Here is a 27041-nt window from a genome sequence, read left to right on the forward strand (position 1 = left end):
TTTGCTTGCCTGGCTGTTGGGGTCTGCCTGGTTAGGGAAATGTCTTAGGGGTGCTGCAGCACTCCTTTCTGCCCCAGCTGCCATCCTCTTCCACACCAGGGTTCAGCTGCAAGTACTTGCCCTCTACTCCCTCCAGAAGCATTAAAGAATGAGAAAGAAGTGGGGGTGATCTCCCTCAGATGTTACAGAGCCACAGGACAATCCTGTCCCCATGCTGCTGTGGTGCTTGCAGAGCTGGCCACCTCTTGTGGCCTGTCCATGTTCCTCTGCTGCCTGGTGCAGACCCCTCCATCCTGAGCACACTCAGCTGCAGCAACTGACCTGCTGCAGCAAAGCTCATCATGCAGCACACCTGTTGTAGGCATCCCTCAGAGAAAGCCAGCTACTCCCAAACAAGCCCCTAAGTTAAGACACTAGCAATCATGGACTTGCCTCTGGCCTCTTCATCAGAGGGTGCCAAGGTTATGCTTCCAGCACCGGACTACTGATTCATTAGGGATGCACAGCTAGACTACCTTTAAGGGCAAACTGCTCATACCTAGCTAGGGATATACTACATGTCATGAAAGAAGAGCTACTGACAAGGTTGGGAAAAGGGCCTTGCCCTCTCCTAGGGAGGCCAGCATAATGGGTCATCTCCACAGCTGTGAAGGTGGCATTTCAGTCTCCAGGCTTACTCATTCCTTCTGGAAGACATTGATCTGTAAGTAACATGGGGGGCGTTAATTGGGGACTTTCTCAAGCATCAGCAAATGGAAGTAGAAGAGCTGGCTGACACACAGAAACTGTATCAGAAGAGCAGGATAAGGTGTTGCCTCTCTTGCCTGGGACCACCCTCTCTTCAGCCTTTGCAAGGAAAACCAGTTAAATACAGCATAGCTTTGTTTCCAAAGAGGTTTCCATTACAAGTCCAGACACATCCTCAGCCACGGAAGGGGGACAAAGCAGCCTGGGTTCCTTCACGTTGGGCCAAGGTGGGATTTGACGTCACTTTATTTCAGAGTCTGCCTGGAGAGTAACGAGTGGAAGGAAAGGCAGGCCAAAAAGCTCCTGTCTTTCTTCCCAGGTGACAGAAGGCAGCTAAGACAACACCTTGAGACTGGCCACCTGCAAGGCCTTTTGGAGGTGAAGGAGATGCTTTAGGCAAGATACTACTCTGATTTTGCATATTCCATATGGATTTTGTATGCAGAATTACACAAAGCTAGGCTGGAGGGTGGTATGCCTTGTCTCATGACTACCTCCTTGGACAGGTGCTCTTGGTGTCACTGACACATTCTTCCATGACCATTCTCAAGCTGTGGGGCTAAACATTATGTGGGGGAGAGCCTGGTAGTGGACAGAAGGAACATGGCAGGGCTCTTCCCCACCCAGTGCACCCATGTGCCACCAAACAGCCCCATCACAACAATGGGGGTACCCTGACCTGCTGCAGGAGACAAAACATGGCAGCTGTAAGAGCTGTGTGTTGGCGGGCGACGAGCTTGGCACCCAGATCCGGGCAGCCCTGCCTGCGAAGCTGCTGGTGAACAGCCTGCACAAGCTGGTGGTAGGTGCCCACCACGTCCACGAGCGCAGCCCCAAGCTCCTCCTGCCTCTGCCTGCACAGCTGGCAGTGTGTCACCTGGAAACAGGCCACTGCCAGCTGAACCAGGTGGTCGAATGTCACCCTCAGCACACCCTGCAGCTCTTTCAGGGGCTGCTCTGTTTTCAGGAGCTTTTGGCAACTGGACAGCAGGTCCTGGGAGGCTAAGCAAAGGGTGCCCTTGCTCTCAGCGCCCTGCTCTGCACATTGATCTTGCAGGTGGGTTGCTTGATTGCCAGAGAGCTTCCCCACAACCTCCTGAAGCTCTGTGGTGTAGGCTAGGAAGCAGGAGAAATCTGCAGGGCTCATCTGTGCCTGGTCCTTCAGCTGGCTGAGGGCTTGGACATAAGGATTGCACCATGCCACATCCCTAGCCATGAGGACTGGGTAACCGTCCACAGGGGCCCCAGGAAGACTGCAGCTGCTGGATGGCGGGGTGGTGAGGGGCCCCAGAAACGTGCTGCACGTGGGGATGGTGGTTTCGTGTTCCCCCCTGGCATCAGGCTTGTGGAAGCAGCTGATATAGGACAGCTGACAGCTGCACTTGTCCATCCCAAGCTGTAGTGGAGATGATGTCTTCATTGTGGAAAGATCCAAGGACCTGGTCACGATGGGGTCAGAAAGGGTCTGCTCATCCTTCTTGTGGTTAAAGCAAAGGAAGGAGTGTTTTGAAACCCCATGGTCTCCTGCTCTTTTTCCCAACGAGCCCAAGGGAATTCGGTCTGAAGAGATAGAAAGCCCTACAGATGGAGTCAGAGGAGAATCTTTTCCCACCTCAGTAGCCTGTTCTCTGAGAAGAGGAGTCTGAACAGGTTGCGGCTGTTTGTGAGCCACATTTCCTGCATCTTTTCTGGATGCTCCTTCATCCAGCCCCTGGCTGCTTACCAACTCTTTCTCAAAGGGTGGTCCAGCTGGGGATGTTTGCATCTCCTTTCTGACAGCACCAGGCCCCAGGCACCCACTGGTCTTCTGAGAGTCCAAATGCTCTGGTAGGGTATCTACCCTTTCTTGAGACGGACTGGGTGATGTGAAGTCTGTCCTCACCGCAAATGAGAGCCAGGAGAGGCGAGTTATAATTCCTGACGTGCTGCTGCAATCTGTTAAGAGCTGCAATGCATCTGGAAAACCCACATGATTTTTATTGTGCACTTTGCGTAAGGCCTCCTTGTTTATCACTTGTCTGCTTTTTGCCTGTGGCAAGGCACTGGCACTGCTGTTTTCAGCACAGCTATCACAATTAGCTTTTCTTTCTTCACAGGGAGCCAAGACAGGCTCCTCACACGCTGCCTGCCCCCCAGCCATGGGGAGCAGTTCCTGGTCCTGGGCCACCTCATAGGGAGAGGCCACGCTGGGGTCATGAGCTGCTGGCAGCAGTGTATGTTCATTAGCAGGACAGGTCACCTCTGGGCCAGGAAATGGGGGTACATTGCCAGCCTTGTGCTGGGCTGCCATTGCCTCACCTACCTCCTCCAGTGCCACTTGGGTCAGCCAGCCTCTGGTGGCCACACAGCTCTCCTCACTTGGCCACCCAGTATTTGTCTTCATGGAGGAACTTTCCTGGGCAGCTCTGCTTTGTCCCCCAGGAAGGGGCACAGCTTCCTCCAGGGACAGGAAAGGTGGATGTACAGCATGTGCAGGTTGGAGGCCACCGTCAACATGTATGGCAACGCCTACACTCTCCTCCCTGTGCTGGGCATTTGCCTCACCCTGCAGGCAAACAGCTGAAATGGAAGAAACCACTGAGTTAGTCACTGATTTTGTTTCCATGGTGTCAGGCTCCATTTCCATCAGGTCAGAGGATGGGTTTGTGCCAGCAGTGTCTCTCTGGGCCTGGGTGGCAGCAGGAAGTCCCAGCTCTGCATCCTTGATGTTCTCTGAGGAAGGTGGAGCAGGGGACTGAGCAAGGAGTGGTGGTGGGGCTGGCGAAGAGCAGCAGCTCTGCAGAGAGCCTGGCAAAGCCAAGGGGAAAGTGACCTGTGAGGTGTAATCGGTTTTCAGGAAAGATCTCCTCTTCCTCAGGCTCTTGGCATATGTCAGCTCCTTCCCTTTTCTGTGTTTCTCCCTTGCTGTCTGCCTTGTCATCAGGTTTTCCCCCAAGCTGTAACACCTTGGTTTCTTTAGGATGCAGGAGGAGCTGTCTGTACCCTCCCAGGACATCATATTGTAGCCTGCTGGCAAGAAAAAAAATGTGCAAGTCAGTAAATAGCCCCAGGCAGCAGAATATCCATGCATCTGTGCAGTGGGCCAAAAAGCTCTTAACACAGGTCCTGCAATTGCAGACATAAATGTTGTCAGCAAAGCCTGGTTCCGCAGTGCCAAAGGAAACTCTCTTATATTATGATCAAGCACCTACTTAGAATCAGCTATGTCAAGAAAAATAAAGAGTCTGGGCCTGTGGCTACAAAGACTGAAGTCCAGGATTAGTGATGAAGGGATAGTCTCTCCCCTTGTTTACTGGAGTCACTTGATCTGACTGCAGGTACAGCTATAATCTCAAATTAGGTACAGCTATAATCTCAAGTTAAATTTGGTGATATTAGCAGCAGCTACAGAGAGCACTGCCTGCAGCTGTAGATTTATTAACATTGAATAGAAACATTATCAGAAACTCACAGCCTGGATACTTAGATGATAAGAATTTCCAGAGATTTCAATTTTGTGTCTGAACATGATATTGTTACCATGCATGAACACAAAAGCCGAAATTGTTCTAACTACACAAAACAAATTCTTTGGAAGTTCAGTTAATGTTGAAAGAGCTGATTATTTCAGAAACAAGAATCCTCTCCTTTCTGAGAAAATACAACTACCAGGGAGCTGCTCACCCACAGGACTCCTTGACCCAGTTACATAACATGCCCCTGACCCCAAAAATATTTTTCATCTTGGGGGGTACACGGAACAATCATGTTTACAGCTTTTAGCTCTCCTCAGCTTGAAGAAAAATAGCAGAGTGGAAGTACTGCCTGACAGTGGGAGTATTTGTCATAAAGCTCCCTGTCAGTGTAAGGACACACATCTTTCCTGTGTTCTGTTTCTGTGATTCATCAGTCTTTTCATCACTGAAGATTCAGCCTACATAGAAGGATGCACAGAACTTACTCATGCAGCATGTTCACTTTAGGATCAGGCATAGCCATACATCAGTATTCTGGAATTCCTGCAGAAACCTGGGGACTTTCCAGAATGCCAAAAATGCCAAACTCATTTGACACCTGACTTTTTCTGGGATCCAATGCTTGGATGTGATGATAAATCTCCCTGCAAAGTTGCAGCTCTGACCCCTGTGTGCACATCCACTGTATTTCTGCCAAAGAGTGGCTTATGAAGACTGGGTGTTCAAACATCCTTTCAAAAATCCTGGGAAAACTATGAAGAGCTGAAAAATGATCCCTCCAGGAGTGGGAACAGGCAACACCCTAGCCCAGGGGGTGGAAGGAAGGTGACCTGCAATGAATGACTGAGGGCTTACCTGCCAGGGCATCTGGAGGGCTGAGCCTGTCTGCAGCATCATAGAACTCCTCCTCAGAGCTGGTTTCACCAAAACCTGGGGGTGGCTCCAAAATGAGGTCGCTTGCCTCTGCCATCTGCTCTGCTCCACATGGTGGTGCTTCTTCCTGGGCAGACCCATTTTTCCAAGGACTTTTTTGAGGGCTGCAACTGATGTTGCTCCTCTCCATGCTGCCTGCAGGGGATATGCTGTAGCACAGGCTGTAATAGCCCACGGTGTTTCTCTCAGGCAGCCTGGTCTCCAGCACAGATGCACCCATGTCCCCCCCTCTCTGCTCAGAGGGGCTGTCTTCACACCCAGGCTCCTCTGTGTGTGGTACCTGCAAGAAACAGAAGTAATCTCTGGTTTCTGCCCTGCTGGAGCCTTCTGCAGCACGAATGGGGAAGAAGCTCTTGTCTGAGCTGCTCATCTCCTGCACTGTTGGTGTGTAGAAGTGGAAGAAAGCCGACCTGGACGAAGAGCAAGTTTCCAACTCATCTTCCTCCAGTGCATCCATAGAGTCACTGGAGCCACTTGTCTTAAACCCTCGGCTCTCGGTGTTGGCTGAATCTGAAGCCTCAGATGTGCTGTCTGTTGCATTGTCACCCCCATTGCATTGGTCACTCCCTCCAGCTTGGGGCTTTGTGCTGTCCATCTCCAGGCTGTGGAGCTCTCCCAGCTCCTCCTCGTTGCACACAGGATGGGCCCTGCTGTATGCTATAGAAGTGTCCAAGCAATGCTCTGAGGAGGAATCCAGCTCCCAGGAGTCTTCAGAGTCACTGCACGTTCGAGATTCATACCCTGGGATTTAAACACATCTATCAGCCTTCCTTTGTAGTGGCAAGGAGGAACAGCCAGACAAGGGTTATGAACTTGTCTGCACAGCAGGGACTCAAAGCCCAGAGAGCTCTGCCCTCACTTGCTCATCAGCAAACAAGATGAAGATGCAATCTGACCTGCAGGGCCATAACCTGTCAGTGCAGGCTTGGTCCCTCCCCCTTGCTTTGCCTGGTTTTACTGCAGAGGAGTACCAGAAGGAGCTGCAGAACAGCAGCCAGCTAACTCATTGCCTAAAGCCTCAGCCTGCAACCCCTGTGATGCTGGAGTTATCCTGACGAGGGACAGGACAGCATGGCAAACAGATCCTCTCTCTCCCGGCCAGGGTATGCCAGCAGAGGGGAAGCTGTTCAGGAGGTTGGTAAAAGAGCACAAGTGCTCAGTGACAGGTTTGCCATTTTGATGACAGGCACTCAGCCTTCACTTATTGGGAAAAGCTGACAATCCCTGCTGCTTTTCCCCTGCCCAACATGTCTGAGGTTGATGGAAATCTGTCACTGCCTGCACCAAGGCTGACAGTCTTAATAATTTGCAGATGCCACTGCAGACCCCTGGGATATGGTTCTAGCATGATGCTATTCCCAGGAGGGAATAACACCTCTAACGCTGGAGGATCCACCCACTTTCTCCCCATCCTTTGGCAAAAAAAATGGCTGGTTTTTTTTTTTAAACCTTCTTCAGCTGAGACACGGTGCAGTTGCTGTTTTTTCTCTCCCCAGGTAAATAAAGAGACATTTGCATCCACGAACAGTCTGTAATAGCCAATGATGAGGCAGACAAGATCTTTTGCACTGTTTGATTCCAGCAGCAGAGTCAGCAGCTTTTTTGGGGTGAGGGGAAGAAAACAGTAAACAGATGTTACAATAGACAAATACTACTTGTACCAGAATCTGCAGGAACATGCTGCATACTGAAAAGACATTCCCTCTTTCCCATACTGCCATCATTGCAGAGCACTGTTTTTGCTTGAGGCACTGAGAAAGAGGAGAAATTTTTTGTCGCATTTTGTTTCTTTGATATGTCTCACTGATTGAGGACAGCAGGAAGAATCACTTTTCTTCAGTCATTTTGTATTCTTCCTATGAGCTTTCCCTTCTGCGTCTGTTCTAAGCCTTTTGTACTGATGACACCATCAGCTAAATGTCAGATTTTGAAAAGAACAGATGATGTGCATGACTCCCCCCTTGTTCTCTGGCCCTGACACAGCCACATACTGGCCATCATGCAAGCACTGCTTACCTTCAGATCCTGCAGGTAGATTTTCACCATGCTCACTTTTTCAGACTCCTCTGTAAGCTCCACCCTGCTGATGTTTGCAAACTCTGCCAGACTTGTTATGATGTTGAGTTTATTATTGATAATCTGGCTCACCCCGTACTTGGCACCCACCAGCAAGGCAACGTATGATTCTCTGTCCTGTAGCTGTAAGGGGAGAGGTTAAATCTGTAGCCAAAATCTGAGCAGGAACCCATTCACCTGTGCTGGGCAGGGACTCCTCAGCCACCTGATCTTTTAACACTGGACTCTACAACTGGGCTGTAACCAGCTGCAAAAGGATACCCTTGTTACTTACAGGCTGTCAGGTCACCTGCTCCCGGCCATCCTCTTCTCTGGCTTGGGAACCACCAGATTCCCTGTGCCCCCAAGGCAGGTGGCCCCAGAGATGCACCAGCCATCTAGCAGATCCAAAGAGGTGGTCAGCAGCAGGTTGCTATCAGAAGTGTCACCTGGCAGGCTCCACCAGATGGACCTAGCGAGACCTACTGGAGCTGGCTAGAAACTTCAGGAAGACATTTTTGGTTTTGGAAGAAATGTCAACACTTTCTGTTAGGATCAGAGACTTAAAATAATAAATTAACGCCCATATAATTTGGCAGAAATATTTCCATTTGCACACAAGTGTAAACCTAGGCATTACTGCAACCCATCAGTAAGGTCCTCCTCTGGTACAGAGCTACCTACACTGCTCAGCTCTCTGTACAAAACCACTTGTGGTCCACAGTTCAGTACATATCCAAGTGGAGAAAGGCAAAAAAAACCCCAAGAAACCTCTTGTGAAAAGAGCAGTCTTCTTTTTTTACAGGAAGGTTTAAGCATGGTCAGTATCTTTTCAAGAGTTTTTGAAATCCCCCCCCAGATCTCTTAAGTACTTAATGACATAAAAAATCCAGACAGAGCTTGTCTGAAGAGTAAGACTCACAACTTTCAATTAGAAAAAATATGCATAATTATTGTGTAGGCTGGTATGTTATTCACTTCAATGGAACTATGCTGAGTTACCCTAGCAGAGTCCCTTACCAATATTTATCATGATGTCCCAGGATAGGGAAAACTGGTATGACTGGAGCTGGCTGAAACAGCTTCACCAGAACTCATGTTACATTTTCTATGAGCATCAAAGCAAAGACGAGGAAGGAGACTCATTAAGAGGTTGCTAGTCTCATATAAACAATCAATTGAGAAAAATATTTAAACATTTCTGCTTTAGATAGGGTTTGCATTGGTTAAGACGTGATCTTACCCACTGGTGAAGAAAAAGGCTTAAAACTGCTTCTTGTGCCCTATCTTTGCAGTTATTGTCCAAGTACACTGCCATAAGAGATGCACAAAGCAAGGCAATAAAACTGTATGCCAAAACCCAATTACATAAACAAACTGGACTCATACCATCAGGGTGGCGTTAAAGATCTTCCCATTGTACATCTTCAGGTCTCCCAGTATCTGCAGGTAGCTCAGGCGCACTTGGACTGCTGCAAGCATATGCTTCGTTTTGCAAGACAAGAAATACTGTTTAGAAACATGACAGGCGAATAAGGTTTGAGAGTTAGCCTGTAGGCTACAAGATGTTCTTTTCATACAGGACTTAGTATTTGACCAACACATCTAGCTTGGTCTGGATAGGCAATACATCTGTAGAGGACCATCCCACACTACCACATCTGCCATCTGGCAACCCCACAAGCAAACTGCAACAGAACACCCTATGCAGGGAAATGAGGGTGTGTGCGCAGCAGAGGATGTTACAGGAGGAAAAGACAGCAGAAAAGCCCCAAGTGGTCCCATAGAAAGGAGACCCATGGAGGAAAGACATTGCCTCTTTGGCCCTAAGAGATGCTGCCACCATCCTGGGAAGCACCTTGAACCTAGGGGATGCACACTACCTTCTGCCGAGGGTCCAGTAGCACCTGGTTCCGCTTCATGTGGTAGCTGATGGCTTTCTTGATATCCTTCCCTCTCATGTTTCGAAGCAAAGTTGGTGAGACGAAGTTTTCAATTCCCCAGTCCCTCCTGCCAGAAAGATGGGAAGGGAGCAAAGGGGGTCCCAGTTGTGCTGTTCTCCAGCAACACAGGAATGTGCAGAAGGGCAGCTGGCCAGAGGCAGAGAAGGGCAAAGGCACCATGCCAGTCCAGGATGCACTGACCCTCAGGGTGCTGTAACATGTCTGGATGGCTCATGCAACATGACTGCCTCACTAAAATTCACTTCCATGTGCATCTGCTACTGGGTCAGGAGATGGGGTTGGAGGAACACGTGCTTTCATGCAGAATGCCTGTTTTTACATGGTTATACAGGAGACAATCTACAAGCTTAGTCAGCATAATGGTCCCAAATCTGTCCTTGCCACCCAGAGGATGAAGATTCTATCTTTACCTTCACTTTACTTACTTTGGTTACAAGTTTATTACATTTTAACATCTCCAGTTCCCTAGACCCAAAAATGTGGGCCATCTGTTCCATGAAGAGTTTATTCAGCCCAAGGATTAAATATCCAGGAACTAAGAACGCTGCAGTTTTCTGTAGTCACTTCTCACTCTCCGGTAACTGCACATGGTTGGGTATGTCTGGCTGCATGCAAGGAATCAGTGGTGCTTGCATAGGCTGGTGGAGGCTCAATGCTGCAGTTACCACACGAATGTCTGTTATTTAATGACTGGCCCATCACAAGTTCTTAAAGCACGATTGTTCTTCAGGGCAAGTGGGGTCTAACAGCATTGACATCCAGCACAGCACACCTGCTGCTTGTGAAAGCATTTTGTGGTATTTTTTTTCCAGATCCCATTCCAGATTCCATGACCTATCACTTATACTGAAATTAGATATTTTTGTTATAGTTCTGGTGGATGAAGAGATGTAAAGTACTGGCTGTGCAAAGCTGATTATTATCTTCTCTCTCAACTACAGCATGCAAATCTTAGTATACTGGCAGGAGCAGCCTGGGTAACCACAACTATGTGAGAGATTTGCAATTTCTTGTCCCTGCTCTAGCTATAGATCAGAACTTCCCTCTGCTTAGGGACATGCCCAGATGTTATACTGTCCATATTATTCAAGCAGCTCAGCAGGTCAAAGACAGGGAGGCTTGTGAAGCCACCTTGCCCTAAAATGACTGGCACAACTAAGACTGCAGTGTCTTTGGGTCAGAGACAGTCTTCTATCTAGAGCTAAACACTGGGCAAATACAGAGCTGATGCCACTTTTAGTTGGCTCCTTCTTTTGCCAGGCTGAGTCACAACACAATACAGAAATTTAGGAACTTACTCAATGTATTTCAAGGATACTTTCTGTGGCTGAGCACAAGCATAGATCCTCTCCTGTATGTGCAGAGCAGCCAGACGTAATGCCACACTGCATTTCATTTCCACAGCAAATCTTTCCTGAAGCACATCGCTGCAGCTCTGGAACAAACAGAGCTGAGTTAGCATGATGATGGGAGCTCAAGAAGTCAGGATAAGACCTCTGAAATTACTACTGTGTGTCAAACAAAGGGAGCTACCCAGCTCATTTCAATCTCATTCTGTTAAAAAGCCAAGCATGTAACTTGATTCAAAAATTTAAGGCACGCTGAATCCACATGCTCTGTTCTTAAGTGCTCTGCATTTCACATTCATATAACTGAACTAGCCTGAAGTATGCTTTGGTTTAAAGCAGAAATGAGAATTGGGTGAGAAGAGATCCTGAAGCATGGAATGCCTTGATTTCACCTGCAGGTAGAGATATTCAAAGGCAATTGGGTCTTCCTGGAGGAGGTCTAAGGGATCCTTTGGGACAAAGCAAACTCTGAAGAGGCACCGGTAGTCGTGAGATTCTCTTTTTTTGACCACCTGCAACAGACAAACAGCATCATGCCACAAGTACTGCTATAGTCCCTCCCTTCATAAATGCACAGTAAACCTCTGGCTTGTATGAACTCACAGAAATAATTTAAAGCTACTGGCAAGTGGGATGGCTGCAGATTACCCATTGTCCTTAGCAAATACAAGGAGACATTGCTAGTGTCTGTAATTTTTATCTTCGATTCTTTTTCTGTTTTTTACTTCTCCCTGTGGTAGCTTGGAAGTCCTTTGACAGCAAAACTTCATTAAATATCCATTGATCTCATATACTTGCAGTATAACCAGGACAGAGGCTTCAAGGCCATATGATAATGACAGGAAGGGGCACACTTCTCTGCTTTTAAGTTCAGTCATAAGATTCAGCAGCCCTAAACAGACACTTGGATCATCATCATAATGTCAATACAATATTAAGATCCCTGGGTTATACATTAATGTATTTTATTCTGGGCAAATGTCATACATGCTCACCAACCGAAACAGCAGAAATTCTCAGGAACATGTGCTCAGTGGTTGGACAGTGTTAGCTACTGAACCTCTCTGCATCACAGTTGATCACCAACCAACAAAGTCAACAGCATGGAGATGAGTCTCCCAAGTAGGCACATTCTCACAAATTAGATTAGCGCAGAATTAGTAGCAGAGCAACAGAATTACTAACAGACTAACCTCATGTTTGCAGGACACAAATTTTTGATTTAGAATTTAATCAAAGTAGCACTTGGCTGGGTTAACCCTCTGACTACCTAGGGAACTGTAAATAGCTGGGTACGCAGCTATTTTAAGACTGTCTCAAATAGTCCTCTGTAGATGGGCCTATCTGACAGGTGGCACAAAGCACGCTTATCCTGGATTGCTCTACACAGTCCAAGCAATGCCAACCCATGGTATTGCTATGTGGGCTCTCTAAATGGAGGGAGACGCTTCTGAAAGTGACATTTCTCCAGGGGCTCTGGTTAATGCAACAGACACATCCAACAGGCAGAGAGAAGAGAACAGCACCTCTGGAGATGGGGCCAAGCTCACTCCCCCTTGTGACACCTGCAGAGCTGAGCTCTCTCTGCACCTCACTGGCCACAATTCATTGGTGCTGGTGCCCTCCGCTCAGCATGGCTGCAGGGGCATGCAAGGGGTTCTCCCCACCTGCTCGATGAGCTCCTCCTCATGCAGCAGGTGGATCTTTGCCACATTGTACTGCTCCTCCAGAACAAGGGCAAAGTGTGCGATGTTCCGGATGGAGAGCTTCTCCTTCAGGGTGAGAACAATGTCCTGGGAAGGGAAGGCACATAGATGGTCAAACAGAATTTAGACACAGCTGCTGAGCACTGCTAGCACACCGCATGAATGTGGATGATTCTAGCCTCTGCTGGCAGCTGTATGGGACAGCACTGAAAGGGCAGTGGGCAGACACAAAAATCTCTGCAGCCAAGAACAAGCTTGGTGCTGCAACACAGAGCAAAATTTTTAGTGCTGTTTCACAGGAAACACCGACAGCTTCTGAACACATTAACCTAGACAAACCACAGAGGTCTCAAGGTTAGAGAAAGCCTGCAAGTTCATCAGAAGTGGAGGTATGGGACATGGCAACCTCTTTGGGACAGCAAGCACAAGCTTGGCAGTTAGCTGTTGTGCTATCCCAGCCAGATGTTTGCGCAACAAAAGAATATGCCAAACAGGCACTTGGCAGGACAGTGGTCAGAGCCACCCATGTCCACTGATATCAGCCAGCTGGTAAGGAAGGGAGTCAAGTCAACTGCAGGGGAAGCACAGATAAAGGGAGGACAACACATTTCAGTAGATCAGGAGGACAAGGTAGGGAAACAGCAGCTTGCTGTGGTAAGACTGCAGTAAGATGCAAACTTCAAAGTGTAATAGGCATCAAATCCATTTCCTAGAGTTGCATGTCCTGGGCTGCTTCATGCTGAAAGTTTTGGCCTTACAGTTTCAGTCTGGTGCTGTTGAGAACTTTCTGGCACCCTTGATCCAACTGTTTGCTATTAACCATTCTAGCTTTCTAGAACTCTATGACACTTTTTGAAGAAACTACAAAAAACTGGTGAAAGACACTTCTCCCCACCAATAAACAAGAATTTGAGAGCATAATTGTAAAAATCTTACCAAATTTGTCTGAAACTGGTCTTTCAGTTGCATGGAGAATTCTGTTGGAATGCTAAGTGTCATAGAAATAACTGTTTATTTTTGGCAAACAGAAAACTTTACATAAGGCTTGACTGAGTACAAATTGAAAGAGAATTCTTTTGACTCACTCAAGCCTCTTGAGGTAAGCATAAATGTTTGACTGATCTCAGTTTTAAGCAAGGATCCCTCAAACAGCAGAGGAACTTTTGAGAACACCTATCTTAGGAAGCATTTTACCCATTTGAGTGTTTCTGTAAGGACACCGGTGAGGGTTGCGCTCAACACCAGCAGGGAAAAATTTGTTCACGTCAGAGGTGAACAACTCAAGTCAAACATGAAGAGCTAATCCATCTTTCAGAAATTAATCCCTTGCAGGTGGGCATTCAAATCTCTCTTTACAACTCATCTCCCCTTTCCTTACTACCTCCTTGCTTTATTGCATTAGTTTCTTTTTCTCTGCCTTGCAAGTCACAAGACTTGCAGAGACTTACTTGCATGAGAGATCACAACAGTTCTGAGAAGTTTGGATGAACTAGACAATAAACTCCTTCTTTTTGAGGGAAGTTTTCACTGCATTATAAATAAAATGTTCTTCCTTTTCCCCTTAATATTCTTTCAGCCTAATAACTCCAGAATGTCTGCCCATCATGTGTCTTTTCCACAGTAACTGCACTGCTGCAGGACATCATATATCCTTTAAAGAAGTTATGGCCTCCAATCACCATGCACAGGCAAATCTTATTAACTGCAATGTAAACACTGAGCAACTCTAAAAATCAGGCTAGAAAAACTTAAAGTTTGTAAGCCTATGTCTAAACGTGGCAGTTATGGGAAGTGCTAGACTAGCTAGAGCAGCACCTTGCATTTTGAAGAGAATGGTGGTAACTTGTCTGTAATGCCTCCAAGCATAAGTGATCCTAGGGAGGTGGTACTGCTTTTCCATCTCAAAGGTTTAATCAGTTTTCATGCCCCCACAGAGAAACATTTTCACCAGCACAGAAATGAGTCTGGAACAGGGACAGGCACTTTATGTAACAACTGGCACAACTGCACTTGCTGAGTTCACATGATATCCAAACCTGGACTCCACTGTCCAGGTCCCAACCCAGGAGACTTCATCTCCCTCTCAGGGATGCACATTGTCACTGCTATATTGAACAACCTCCTCTGTATTCTGGCATGTCGTTTCCAAGGAAAGCGACTTTTGGGCAGACAGCTGCTGATTTGCTAGTCCCTCACCAACCTGTCCTCTTGCCCAACTTCAGTCACACTTCACAAAGTTGTAGTGGTCTCATAATCAAGTTCCTGCAAGTTCTGAGAAAATCAGTTGCTGAGAAAAAACAGAGGTGAACCAAAGCAATGCCTCCTCTGCAGGAAGGGCACGGAAAATCCAGCATGCTCAGCATCAGCCGGCAATCCAGGTCCCACTAGCTGGCCAATACAACCAAGAGCTTGCAAGTTCCACTGCATGCACCTTTGCTACTGGATTGAATTCAGGTGGTGGAAACAAAGACAGACAACCAAGCATCGTTACCTTCACAGTAGTGCTCGTCTCAAACCGGAAAGCCTTCGTCTGTCCATTTTCCAAGTATACCTTGAGAACGTTGGGCATACAAAGAAGAGAATTCCCCTGCAGAAGAAAAGCAACAGCACTAACCTTTGGACATTAAGCCTCTGGGCACCAGGCTGCTCTGCCTGACGCAGCACATCCTGGTATAAATGAAAATCTTTCTCTGCTTTTGCAATCTTCTGTGGCACCAAGCTTTATTCCCTGATTATGCTTCTGTCACGGAACAAGGGAAAGAGAGCATAACAAATGCCTTTACCATAAAACTCCAGTCAGTGCAATAGCTGCACATGGCCCAGATATGCTCACTGTTCAGTACCCACATGGCACAGGAAGATCTGGCAGATACTGAAAGCTGAGAGCCATCCTCCCTGCTCATTACCAGAAAAGCAGCAATGTCTGCTGAAAAAGACATCTTCCCATTTCCACGCACCAGGCAGCACTAACCCCCACACTGACACTTTCCCACTGGCAACAGCTATGACTTCAACTCAAGAGCTTCTCAAACCCTCCATGCTACCATGAATAGATCTTGCACACAGGAAGGCTGTAGCATTCAGCTAAACATGCAGAGGTACTTCTATTAAGCATTCCCCTATGATTTGTGACTCTGGGTTTTCCCAAACAGATGACGTCACCAGAATTTCTTGAGATAGGCCTCAAATGCATTAGACAAGGGAATGACTCCCATAGCAAAAGCACCTCCATTGGGTACTCTGAGAAGGGTCTGGGAACTTGGCCTCTGTCCTTCTGGGGCTGTCTAGAGCCGCACCTTTCAGCCTTCCACCTTACTCCTTTAGTAGAGCTCATTTGCACCTTTCTTCTTGTTTTCAGCCTTATTGTTCTTGTTCAGTGCTGAGAAGGTTTACTCCTCCACCCTTGGACTTCGCATTCAGCGTATCTTTCTTACGTTCCTGGACCAGCAAGTTCCTCCAGTCTTAAAGAGTTTATCTACTTGCCATGACAGTCTCAAGGTTGAGAATGGCATTTCTAAGATGCCCTCTCCCATATTTTATTTGCTGTGCAACACCTTACAAATCTCACAACCTTGGTCCCTCTTGATAGAGGGCCTATATACCCTATAAGTACTACCAGAAGAAACATAAAACACTTCTGAATCTTTTTCCTTGTTCCTCTCCTCCCTTTTTTGCGGGGTTCACGCTGCCTACAGTCATCACTGAGAAAAAAGAGTGACCATTGACACTATTCCTGAGCCCAAGCTCTAACTCCTTCATGCTAGGTAGCATGAACACATCATATCTTTGACAGGCTTTGAGTCCTCCATCAATTTCAGAAAAGCAATGCTGGTTTACACCAACTGCACATTTTCTCTGGTAGCTCCTGCAGCCGCAGGTTATCGTGTGAACGAGGCCTTGCAGAGCCAGCACACAGCAGCACTTGAAATCTATACAGAAATTCATATACAAAGTATCACCACTCTCCTGGTCAGATCCAATTAGCTAGCCAGAACACCCAGATGGGATTTCTCTCCTTTTGTGCAGGCTGTAATAGACTACTATGAATTAATTCTGAAAGCTTCTGCTACGGCTTAAGCAGCTGTACCCCTCCTGTTTTGTCTGGTGCAAGGTTGATTTACTCCATGTTACAGCTAGGCCCACAGCTTGTAATAATATGCTGACTGATGCTGACCTGAGGATCCTGAGAGACCTGTCTCTTGCATATAATTCAGTTTTATGGAAATACATAATAAGTTCGTAAGAGAAAATGGAGGCTGGATAGCATTGAGGATTATTAACAATTCATGTTCCCAAACTGGAGTTTCAGCTTTCAACTGCAGAACGCAGCCGCTGGGTTCCTTCCAGCTGCCACAAAGATCACTTAGCAATGCTCCATTAAGATGACAGGAGTAGTATATTTACTGAAACAGGAGGCTTTGCAGTTTTTCAGGGCCTTAATACCCATTTTGGCTGTCTTAATACATCAGTCTGCTGAAAGGAGAGCAGTTCTAAAACACTCAAGCAGAGTAGCTGCTGTCTATGGCGAATAGTGCTTTTCCAGAAAGAAGTCATAAATATGCAACAAACATTCATTCTTCCTTTGTGCTGATAGTTTACTGTTCAAAACAGGGTCCATATCCAACTGGTGAAAAGGGGAGCTAACACCAGTGGGACCCCAACACCCAAATGAATTTCTCTTACCTTTATGTTCTCATTAAATGAATGGCAAACTATATATAGATTGTGTCCCTCCTCTGTACTTGCAAATGTATGATTAACTTAGCTCAGGAAAATACTGATAGAGGCTTTGTAGGGAGTGCAGAGTACAGCATCCCCTCTGGAAGTGCCTTTTTTGGACCTCTCAAGACCTACCTTGCAATCAGTACGTGAATGGCACAGATCTGAGACCTCCATGCGCTGCAACACCAGTGCCCAACCTCTGGCTGAAACAGCTCCATGGAAGCTCCCAAGCAGATACTAGTGTGAACCTCCAGCTATAAGAAAAAGCAGAGACTGCTGGCATTTTCAGGTCCGGCTGTATCCTACGACCAGCCTTGCCCAAGGCCTCTCAGTCATCTCTGCCTGGGACAGCTTCCAGAGGATATCCTCCTCTTCCCTATTCCCTGCCTTGTGAGCTCTGTGGCCTGTGTATCACATCTCCCAACCACATGAGGGGCCCAGTACCTGGCTTCTATGTCAGGAACGGTGGCCCAGCTGCTATAATGCTCAGGCAGGATCTCAGATAGACCTGTCATTAAGATCTGAGGGATGTGAACACAGCCCTTGGTAGAGCAGAGACGAGCCGTGCAGCAGCTCCAGCACATCTGGCAACAATTTGGCAGGAAGAAAAGGATCCCGGAGTCTAGAGAGACTTACTGGCAAACTTGTCAGTAGTCACACCTGACCCTCTCCTGCTCTGGAGAGCAGGCCAGAGAAGGAGTTCCGACATGCCTGGAGTCAGGCACAGGTGCCAAAGCATTCACACTATGCCTGTCTAATAGGTTGGTGACATCCATGGCATCTCTGGCTGCACCTCTGCCCTGGGGCAGGAAGAGAAGAGGAAATGCCTGCCACAGGGACGGCTCTGACTCTGCTGGGTCAGGAGAGCTCCCTACCACCAGAGATGGTAAACAAGACACAGCCTAGAAGAGAAGAAGCAAAAGGCGTAGTGGCTAGTTCACCATCACTGCAAAGTGCAAAGAAGCAAGATTTGGTCAGACCTGAACAGCTGAACAGCACTAATGAGTAAAGGACAGGAGTGGGGGATTTTGACCACTGAAATTTTTCATTCCAGAGGGAAAAAGGAAAACTCAACAGAGTTAAAGACTCCCAACTGATCCCAGTCCATCCCAACCACGTTGAGCTTAGTAAGTTACACAGAAAGAAAAAGGAAACATTTAAGAGCTGTTCTCACTTAGGGAAGCTACAAGTGTTCTTACTGCTTGCCCTTTTCTACTACAGGCAGACCCATATCTACCCAGCTCATTTGTTATCAGTGCTAGAAACGCTATGATAAGTTTGCAGCATTCCTCCAGTGAGCCATGGCCTTGTTTCACACAAGCACACATTGGCTCAGCTAGCAGACGGCCTATTATGGAGGCAGCTGTGACTGCTCTGTGGAAACCCTTTGCAAGGGTATGAAACACAACAAGTTGTCACCCTATCAGCTAGAGAACATATGTCAAATTTGACAGCAAAGCAAAGTCACCAGTAAAAAAACTCTCTGAATACAATGCCACCTGAACACTGCTGAAGGCCAGTAAGAAATACCCCAACTACTTCGGTAGCAAATAAACCTGGCATGGACAGTAGGATTCACCTCTCATCTTTAGTGTTAGGATTTGTCATGCCCAAACTTCAGTCTAGGTTTACTATGGAGAGATTAGCACCTCAAGAGATGACTACTACATCCCACAGCTATGTAATGCCGGTTTAAAGTTTACCTGATGGTAAAAGGAAAAAAGTAGTACATGCAGGTATCTTCCACTAGTCTAAGTAAGCAAATCAAAGATAAAACCCTCTGGATATGCCAGTGCTTCCCCCCAACCACCAGTGAGTCTAGGAAACAAGTTGGGACCAGATGCCTGGATGTATATCCAGGGCAGACTAGCACAGTGAGGGTGCAGCCACTCTGTAGGTTCTGGCCACGTTAACCCAGCCTAGCATCTGTCCGCAGGAGTGACCCATTTCTTCCCAGCACACAGTGCCCACGGCGCCCGGCTGCAGCCATGCCACACTGACCTGTGTGTGTCCATTCACCAGCACTTCCTCTGCGAACCGTACTTTCACGGGGTTTGTTTTTAGCCTTGCCCTCTTCTCTGCAGTAAGAAACGATGATTTAGGCCCGCCCTGAAAAAATAACAGCACTCAGTTGGCAGCTCAGTCTGTTGCAGTTACGTATGAGAGGCAGAGGCCCACAGCACACGCAGGTGTACAATCACAGCCCATGCTGAAGCTGCTCACACCACACTGCCTTGCAATTAGAGGAACAGGTGCTGTTAGGAGTCTCTCAGCCTCCAGGCTTGCTACAGGCCTTTTTGACCTATCTGGGCAGTTGCTGCCTTCTGAACCCAAACCCAGCTGTCCAACCAATGGACACATGTGCAACACATGCTGTACACACTCCTAATTTCACTGCATGTTAACCAGTTACTGTGTTTAGGCACCTCCCCAACTCCTGCAATGAAGCCAGGATCCTGCAGAATGACAGTTAATCTACCAACAGCTGGCTTGCAGTGGGGCTACACAATACCATAAATAAACACATGCAGAGCGCCTTACAGTGACAGACAAAACACCCTGTCAGTGTATCACAAGAACACAACTGTGTATGCAGCACTTTCCAGCTCAGCTGGGGTTTCTAGAAGATGCTGTCATATTGCAAATGTTTAAGAAAACTGCGCAAGGCTAAAAAACCTTGCTTTTTAGCAAGGGTTCATTAGTACAATGAAGCTTGGGTTCATTAGTACAATGAAGCTTGACTTCATTGTATGGTTGTCATATAACCATGCTTTCACTGTGACAGGAGCCTACCAAGCTCACAAGACACCACATGAGCCTAGGAACCACTGAGTTCTTGCGCCCAAATGTCCTGCTCTTGTAAAGCATGGTATTCCCTAAGAAGAACAGGAGCAGTGTCCCTCAGTATCCTCCAGACAACTTCGAGGTAGAGCAATTCCTACACTTTTGCCAGAGGCACAGGTGCCTCCCAACCTGCCACAGCCGGATCTTGCCCCAAGGCCATTTAGCAAGGACAGAGGAAGGGAGGCAGGCAGGAGTCTCTGTGCCTGGCCAGCAAGCCCTTCCAGAGTCTGCAGGGCTGTATGGAGCATCACGCCCCGCAGCTGCCCTGAGGAGGGCCAAGGCCTCCCACATCCCTTCTAGTGTGGCCAGAGCAGCCCCGGCAGAGGGTCTGGTATCCATCAATGGGAGGCGTTACCTCTCAGCTCTAAGCACAGCTGCCTTCAGAGTGGGCAAGAGCCAACCCCAAACCCAAGATCAGCCTTGGCTGTATTTGGAGGTGTCCTTAAAGTGACCTGCAAAGGAAAAAACAAAAATGGGTTCGTGCCCCATTTGCTTCTCAATAATGCATGAAGGCCTGTGAAGGGTGTTCCAAATCCTGTGAAGGGTTTTCCAAATCCTTTTCTCTCTGAAAAGCCATTGAATTTTCCCCCTTTTGGCAGGCATTCAGGTCTTGCATAACTAACTCTCATTTCTCCCTTGATCTTCAGAGCCAAATCAAGCACTAACAAAACTGACAGCCAATGTTCTAGGCAAGGGAGATCAGATTAACAAAAGAGGGAAGCCACTGTTCAGTGGGTTTGCTTGAAGTTTTTCTGGTTACTTTGGCTTTGTGCACATCCACTGAATGCCAACACCTGGGAAACTTTGGGCAGGAAAAATATATTTCAGAGATTTTTCTCTTTAATGTACCTTTACTGAATGGCCAAGAAACCTCATGACCTTAAGCTCTGAGAGCTCCAGCAACTCTTCTGAAGGAATCATCATTCTTATTTCTAGGAATAAATCAAAATAAAAAAACCTCCAAACAACTGAAAAAGACTCCCAAAATGCTTTCTGGGGCGGGGCTGGGGGGAAATCCCCCTCAGGCCACTTTCATACATCACAAGAAGCCAAAAAGCACACAAACCCAATTTTGTCCTTGCTTTGCAGCTCAGCTTTTACATGTATTGAAATTCACGTGGATAAACACATCATGTCAGCAGTACATGCCTTCTGGGGAATTTTATGCTACAGGAATGGGCAATCAGCACCAAAGTTTTGTACTAAAACTTTGCTTCTATTCCCAAAGCATAATCCACACCCCGGTCCCAGCCCTCAACCAGACAGAGCCTGAAGAAAAAGGGATACATTTTTCCAGCACTCAGAAACGAATACGTCAAGAGCTTCCAAGGAGCACCTAGGGAGGATGCTGGACATGCAGCCTCGGCAACTGCTTTTTGTGTCCAGGGCACGGTGGGTGTCCCCATAGCCCAGACAGCCCCAGCATGTGGGGAGCACTCCAGGCTGTTCTTGGTGGGCTGGCCACAGCTTCCTGAGGACACCTGCCTGCTGGCGTCCTGGCCCCTGTGGAGCCCACTGGGCCCTCACAACTCCTGATGGAGCCTCCAGCCCCAGGAAGCATGGGCTCAAACAGAGCCTCTGTGTGACAGACTCTGCAGGCTGCCCTGGCCCTGCACCCAGGGGAGCTGTGAGGAGTTATCACTGATTCTCTCCAAAACCTCCTCAAAGGGCACACGTGAAAGCAGAGGACCCTCGCAGCTCCCTCAGGGCTTTGGTCAGGCCCTTCCCCAGCCACCCCACCTTCCCTGTAGGCCACACTGCCGGCCATGGCAGTGCTGCTGGGAGCGCTGAAAGTGCTGAAGAAAGGCCATTTACCGACGTGCAGCGCAGGACGGTTAGGAGGAGCTCGTCACCGGCCTCCCTGTAACAGAGACATGCAGTCAGCCAGGATCAGCAGTTGCCTGCACCTTCCTCCCCAGTGTCGCGGCAGATGGCGCCAGCGAGGCCATTGGCCGCTCCGCCCCGCTTCGAGGGAAGGGTCTCGGCCAGGCAGGGCGCGGACCCCCAAGCCCCGCCAAGGTACAGGGAAGCGGGGGAACCCATCTCTCCAGGGCTGCTGTGCCCTTCAGCCGCAGGGCGGACTCGTCCTGTGGGGCAGGCCTCCACCGAGCGCAGCACCCCGGCCCGCAGAGAGGTCCTCCTCTGCAGGGGGGCCGGCCCCACACAGCTGTGCACCTTTGCAACCCTTGGTGAAACCCTGTCCCCCCACCTCTCTCTCAGCCCTCTGCCACCTCGTCCCTGCGGACCATGCAGGACCACACCTGATGATGTCAGCCGCTTGTTCGACAGACACGTCATCCACCGCAGTAGAGTTTATCAGGAGGAGCTGGTCACCTGGCTGCAGCTTCCCTTCGGAGGTGCTCCCTGAGGACGACCGGCACACTGTTAGTCAGGACAGTGCTACAATGGCAGACCTCCTCCCACCGGGGACACTCACTGCAAGCTCCTTTTCCCACCCAGCACCCACTTGCCTCAGCAAGTGCCTCTGGATGACAAAATTAAAAGGGGCCAAAGGACATTGGGCCCTAATGCCAGCTGGTGTACCACTGCCCATGTCCATGCTGCCTCGCCTGGACTGTCCTCTGGTCCCAGAACCTGTCCCTGCACCACAGAAAATCACTCTTGTGCATGTCTTGTCCCTTATCAAAGCCCACAACACAGCCCTCAGACACTGCCTGCCCCAGCGTGCAGCAGGAGGGCTCACAGACTCTTCGGAAATCGCAGTTCTGGGTGGTAGCAGTACTTCCTTGCCTTCCACCCACTTGTGAGCCCTGGGCCCGCAGAGGCCTCTGGGGGCCTGGGCAGCTGCAACAGCACAGCGGTCCCTCTCTGCAAGGTCTACACCCTGGCCTGACCCTGCTGGGTACATCCCAGCGTACAGCACACAGGCCAGGGCTTGGCACTCCTGGCATGCTGCCATCCAGACCAAGGTGCTGCAGCAGACTCTGGAAGATGTGGGCTGGATTCCCAGCATGGAGACTCCCCTCTGCAACTCAGGAGAACACAGAGGAGGTTTTCTTAACCACACTGTCTGCTGGGAGGACCCACAACAAGGGAAGAAGATGGTTTCTGAGCTTTGCTTTCCAGCAGAGTAGCAGCCGCAGGATCCAAGGGGCTAAAGAGCAGGTGGACCTCTGGTCTGAGAAGGAGGAGCGCGCATGCAGCCCCCAGTTTCATCATGACCAGGCTGCTGGCCGAGACACACTATTCAGTATCTCTGCCAGATACGTTCGCCCACGAACCCACCTAGCACCCACCACGTGTCCCTCACGGAGACCCCAGCGTCAGGTAGCATACATGAAAGGCAAAACACAAAGACAGTCATTTGGAAATACAGAATCACAGAATCATTAAGGTTGGAAAAGACCTTTAAGATCATCAAGTCCAACCATCAACCCAACACCACCATGCCCATTAAACCATGTCACGAAGTGCCACATCCACACATTCCTTGAACACCTCCAGTGATGGTGACTCCACCACCTCTCTGGGCAGCCTGTTCCAATGTTTGACCACTCTCTCAGTAAAGAAATTTTTCCTAATACCCAGCCTAAACCTCCTCTCGTGCAACCTGAGGCCATTTCCTCTCATTCTATCACTAGTTACATGGGAGAAGAGAACACCCACCTCGCCACAACCCCCTTTCAGGTAATTGTATAGAGCGAGGGCTTTTAGCCATGGCCTCCGACAGCAAAGGACAGGACTTAAAAGGACAAGTTTCTTTGTGCCTCAGTTGTAATAAAACATTGATTCTTTCTGATTAGGAAAAAAGGAAAGTGTAACAGAGAACCTCTTTCCTTACTTCTTAGACCCCAACACTCTCAGCTTATTTAGCCACGTTTCACACGGGAGGAGCCATAAAGAGAAAATTTCACTCAAAAGCACTGTAAAAGGACAGAGATCATACTGTAGTGCCTTTATGCTAAACATCTCACAAGCACGAGTACCTGGACAAGGCCGTTCCTCCAGGCAGATGGGGGATGCCACAGCCCAGAGGGATGGCCAGAGGCAGAACCCAGGCCAGCCCTCCAGCCACCCTCCCCACAACACCTACCTGCCTGCCTTGGGCATAGTCTTTCTTTTGCTGTCACACTCACACTGACATGCCTAGCAGGCATTTTTGTGTAAAAGGTAAATAAAAAACAGATTCAGAGTTTTTGATTCAAAACCCTCAAAACACCTTAAAAGCAGAGTTATATCTCTCGCTTTTATAACCGGAAGAGTTGATCTGCTTGACTTACGCAGAATTTCACCTGGGTTGCCTATAACTAGCACTGATCCTCTCCACGTTACACAGCTGTAAGCCCAGAGAGCATTTTCACACCAGGGCCACTGCACAATAAGAACTCTAAGATTAGATTAAATTCTTCCTGCATCCCTGAAGTTCAGCTACGTCCAAGTGAAGGCAAAGGATTAGCAGTGAAGCTGTCATTGGCTTAGATTTCTTCGATGTCATCAGAATCAGGTAGATGTTCAAGCACTCTGCATGCCATAGGAACACAGGCTTTTGCTCTCAGTATTCAAGGATCCCATGCTAACCAGAGGTACCCAAGAAACTCATAAATACCTGGCAGCAGTTTACCACTAAGGCCATCTGGGACAGTTCAGGCTTCTCACACCTGTGATTGTAGGGAGAAGGAAACAGTCCTTACCTGCAGTGACAGATGCAATCGTAAGAGGAAGGTTTGGACAAATCTCAAAGCCGTAGTGATGGAGGACCAAATCTTTGTATACTGTGACAGTAAGTTTGACACGGCTGGCAGGCTGGCCGCTGCCATCACTGGTGCTGTCTGTCACAGACACTCTGCCCCTGTGACACAAGAAGCCAGTGATTAATTAAGATACAGTCAGAAGATACTTTATTGAAGGGGCATAGATCCACACACATGCATGCCCCCCCCCCTTTCAATCGGCTGCACCAGTACACAGGGAGGCCAGCACCTCCCTGGGTACCCACAAGTGGCTCTGCACTGTGCAGGCCAGCAGTGATCCCCCAGGCTCCACAGAAAGCTGAAGACATCAGACCAGTGGCACTAGCTGGTTGTAACCACAACTCTTTCAGTCACCCCAGCCCAGTGGTCACATAGAGGGAGAACTCCAGGTGTGTCCCGCAGCAAGCCCTGACCTCCACAGATCACAGCAACACTTTTACTCAGCAAGGCAGTGAGAGAATTTACAGCTCTGTGCTTCTGCCAGGATCCAGTCCAGTTTAATTGTGATTCACAGACCTTAGGAAAGTAAAGCAGCCATGGGCCAGGATCCCTTGTAAATGCAACTCTGTCTTCCCCTAAATATATGGGCCAATGGCAAGACACAAAGAGAAGTACAACTATATCTTCAAGAAAACCACACTTTGCATTGAGAAGTATTGTATTTCTGCAGATGTGGCTCACAAAACCAGAATGGGTGAAAGCAGGAACATCTGTCCCTGGAAACCAAGGGGGATGCTTAAAAACACTGTTTTTTCTAGGGACTACTGTACGCATATTTCTCAAGAACAACTGAAACAATGAGTAAGATCTGCAACCTGTGACTGTCCTTGTTTGCTAGGAACAAGCTTGTGCTGTCTCTGATCAAAGGTGACAAACAGAAAATTCCTTTCACAAAAAACATGTTTACCTGGATGCACCATCCCGAGAGCGATGAAGCCATTTTGCTACCATTTGTTCTATTCTACATGCTTTGCGAGTCTGGATTAAGTTAGTCTCCAAATCTTCCATTTACCTGAAAGTGACAAAAATCACAGGAAAACAGAATGATAAAAGATTGAGGAAATCTTCTAGACACTGTTTAGAGTTACCAACACCAATTCACAACTCTCTTGTAATAAAGAGATTCATTGGCACCTTGGGAAGACCACGTGCTTTAGTAGAGGATGTTAACATCTGTAACACTATGATTCTTCCTGCCCATCAGTCTCCCCCACCTGGTGCTTTTGCTTAGTCCATGTTCATGGTCATAGAGCATCAGCTTCTCATGGCAGAGATTGACCCAGTAACCTCTGTACTCCTTTTTCACGGTTTCTGGATTCAGTGATGTGTTTTCTCAACAAGAGAAAGCTGCCATACCTAGTCACAGGAAAGCCCTTCTCTATTTTAGTCTGGGATCTCTGAACGGTAAGTTTGGTAACACCCACCTGTACATTGATCCAAACTAGACACACTCCTTCCATTGATCATCAATTCAGGGACAAGTACACAGCCTTCAGCCTTAGTGGGCCAAACACTTCAGGGCACTCCAGTGAGGTTACAGCCAACTCCTGGCTACCTTAGGGAGGCAGAGAGCTGGTATATTCCCTCCCTGTGACAGATTTCCTCTTGGATTAATACAGCCACAGAAGTTCTACAGCGAGCAGTAATGAAGCAAGAAACTGAGTGGCCAGTGCAAGCTGCTGCACACTGCTGTTTGCACTAGCAGAAAGAGTCTCTAAACCAAGGTCATAAGCTCAAACTTGTCTCTGATAAAACTGATCCAGTGTACTGATGTCTACTGGTCCTGGAGCTCTGTGAACATATTTGGTTCCAGAAATCAGTAAAGTGAGTGGCTCATCCTGGATTTTCCACTTAAAAGCTCTAGTTCAACAATATGAAAATGGTAACTCACCCAAACTGCTCCTTGTGTGTGTACCCTCTGCTATTGATAGGATGTTTTTAGTCCTACTGAACTGAAGAACTGCGGCATTAGAAGGGTTTGGCTCAGATGTGGTTAATTCATTGTGACTTTAATTGCACCTAAAAACATTCCTTCTTTTGAAGACGCAAAGGCTAGGCCAGCTTCCAGACCCCACACTGAACCTGCCAGTCCGCGATTCCTCTATCAAACCAGATAATTTGCCACTTTAACGTTGTGCCTTCCAAGATACAGAAAGCCTGTAGCCACATACCATTTTCGTTACTCATTCAAACACTGGAAAGAACTGTGGGCTGCAAGTGAACCAAACACAAAATGAAACAGAAAATATGTCTTCATCTACAAGAAGTCACGAAGAATATAAAATCTTTGTATTCCAATTGTATTTCAGCAAGGAAACAGAATTATTATAGCCACCTTTCACACTGTGTCTTCTGGTCAGCTTGCAGGATTTGTATGTCCTGAGCTCCCCTCTCGTGTCTTCTGGTCAGCTTGCAGGATTTGTATGTCCTGAGCTCCCCTCTCATGTCTTCTGCTCAGACAGTAAGTTCTGCGCATTGGGGACATTGTCTGTTATGCTGCAACAGTGCACAGGACAGCAGGCTGCTGGTCCATAGCAGGAGCTCTGCTGTAGCA

General features: G+C 48.0%; 1 protein-coding gene across 1 annotated transcript; it reads right to left on the bottom strand.

Moving 5' to 3' along the window:
- Positions 1–1392: 1392 nt before the first annotated feature.
- Positions 1393–25495, bottom strand: FRMPD1 (FERM and PDZ domain containing 1). Its single transcript, XM_059834433.1, has 15 exons — positions 25395–25495; positions 24428–24585; positions 22037–22139; positions 21591–21636; positions 18933–19040; positions 14701–14796; positions 12171–12296; positions 10896–11015; positions 10453–10589; positions 9074–9200; positions 8580–8675; positions 7152–7334; positions 6585–6732; positions 5058–5876; positions 1393–3753 (listed from the first exon to the last, which is right to left on the bottom strand). Exons 1-15 carry the CDS (start codon positions 25493–25495, stop codon positions 1403–1405), a joined length of 4719 nt encoding a protein of 1572 aa, XP_059690416.1. The 3' UTR covers positions 1393–1402.
- Positions 25496–27041: the final 1546 nt, after the last annotated feature.

Source organism: Gavia stellata, chromosome Z (genome assembly GCF_030936135.1).
Source record: "Gavia stellata isolate bGavSte3 chromosome Z, bGavSte3.hap2, whole genome shotgun sequence".
NCBI lineage: Eukaryota > Metazoa > Chordata > Aves > Gaviiformes > Gaviidae > Gavia > Gavia stellata.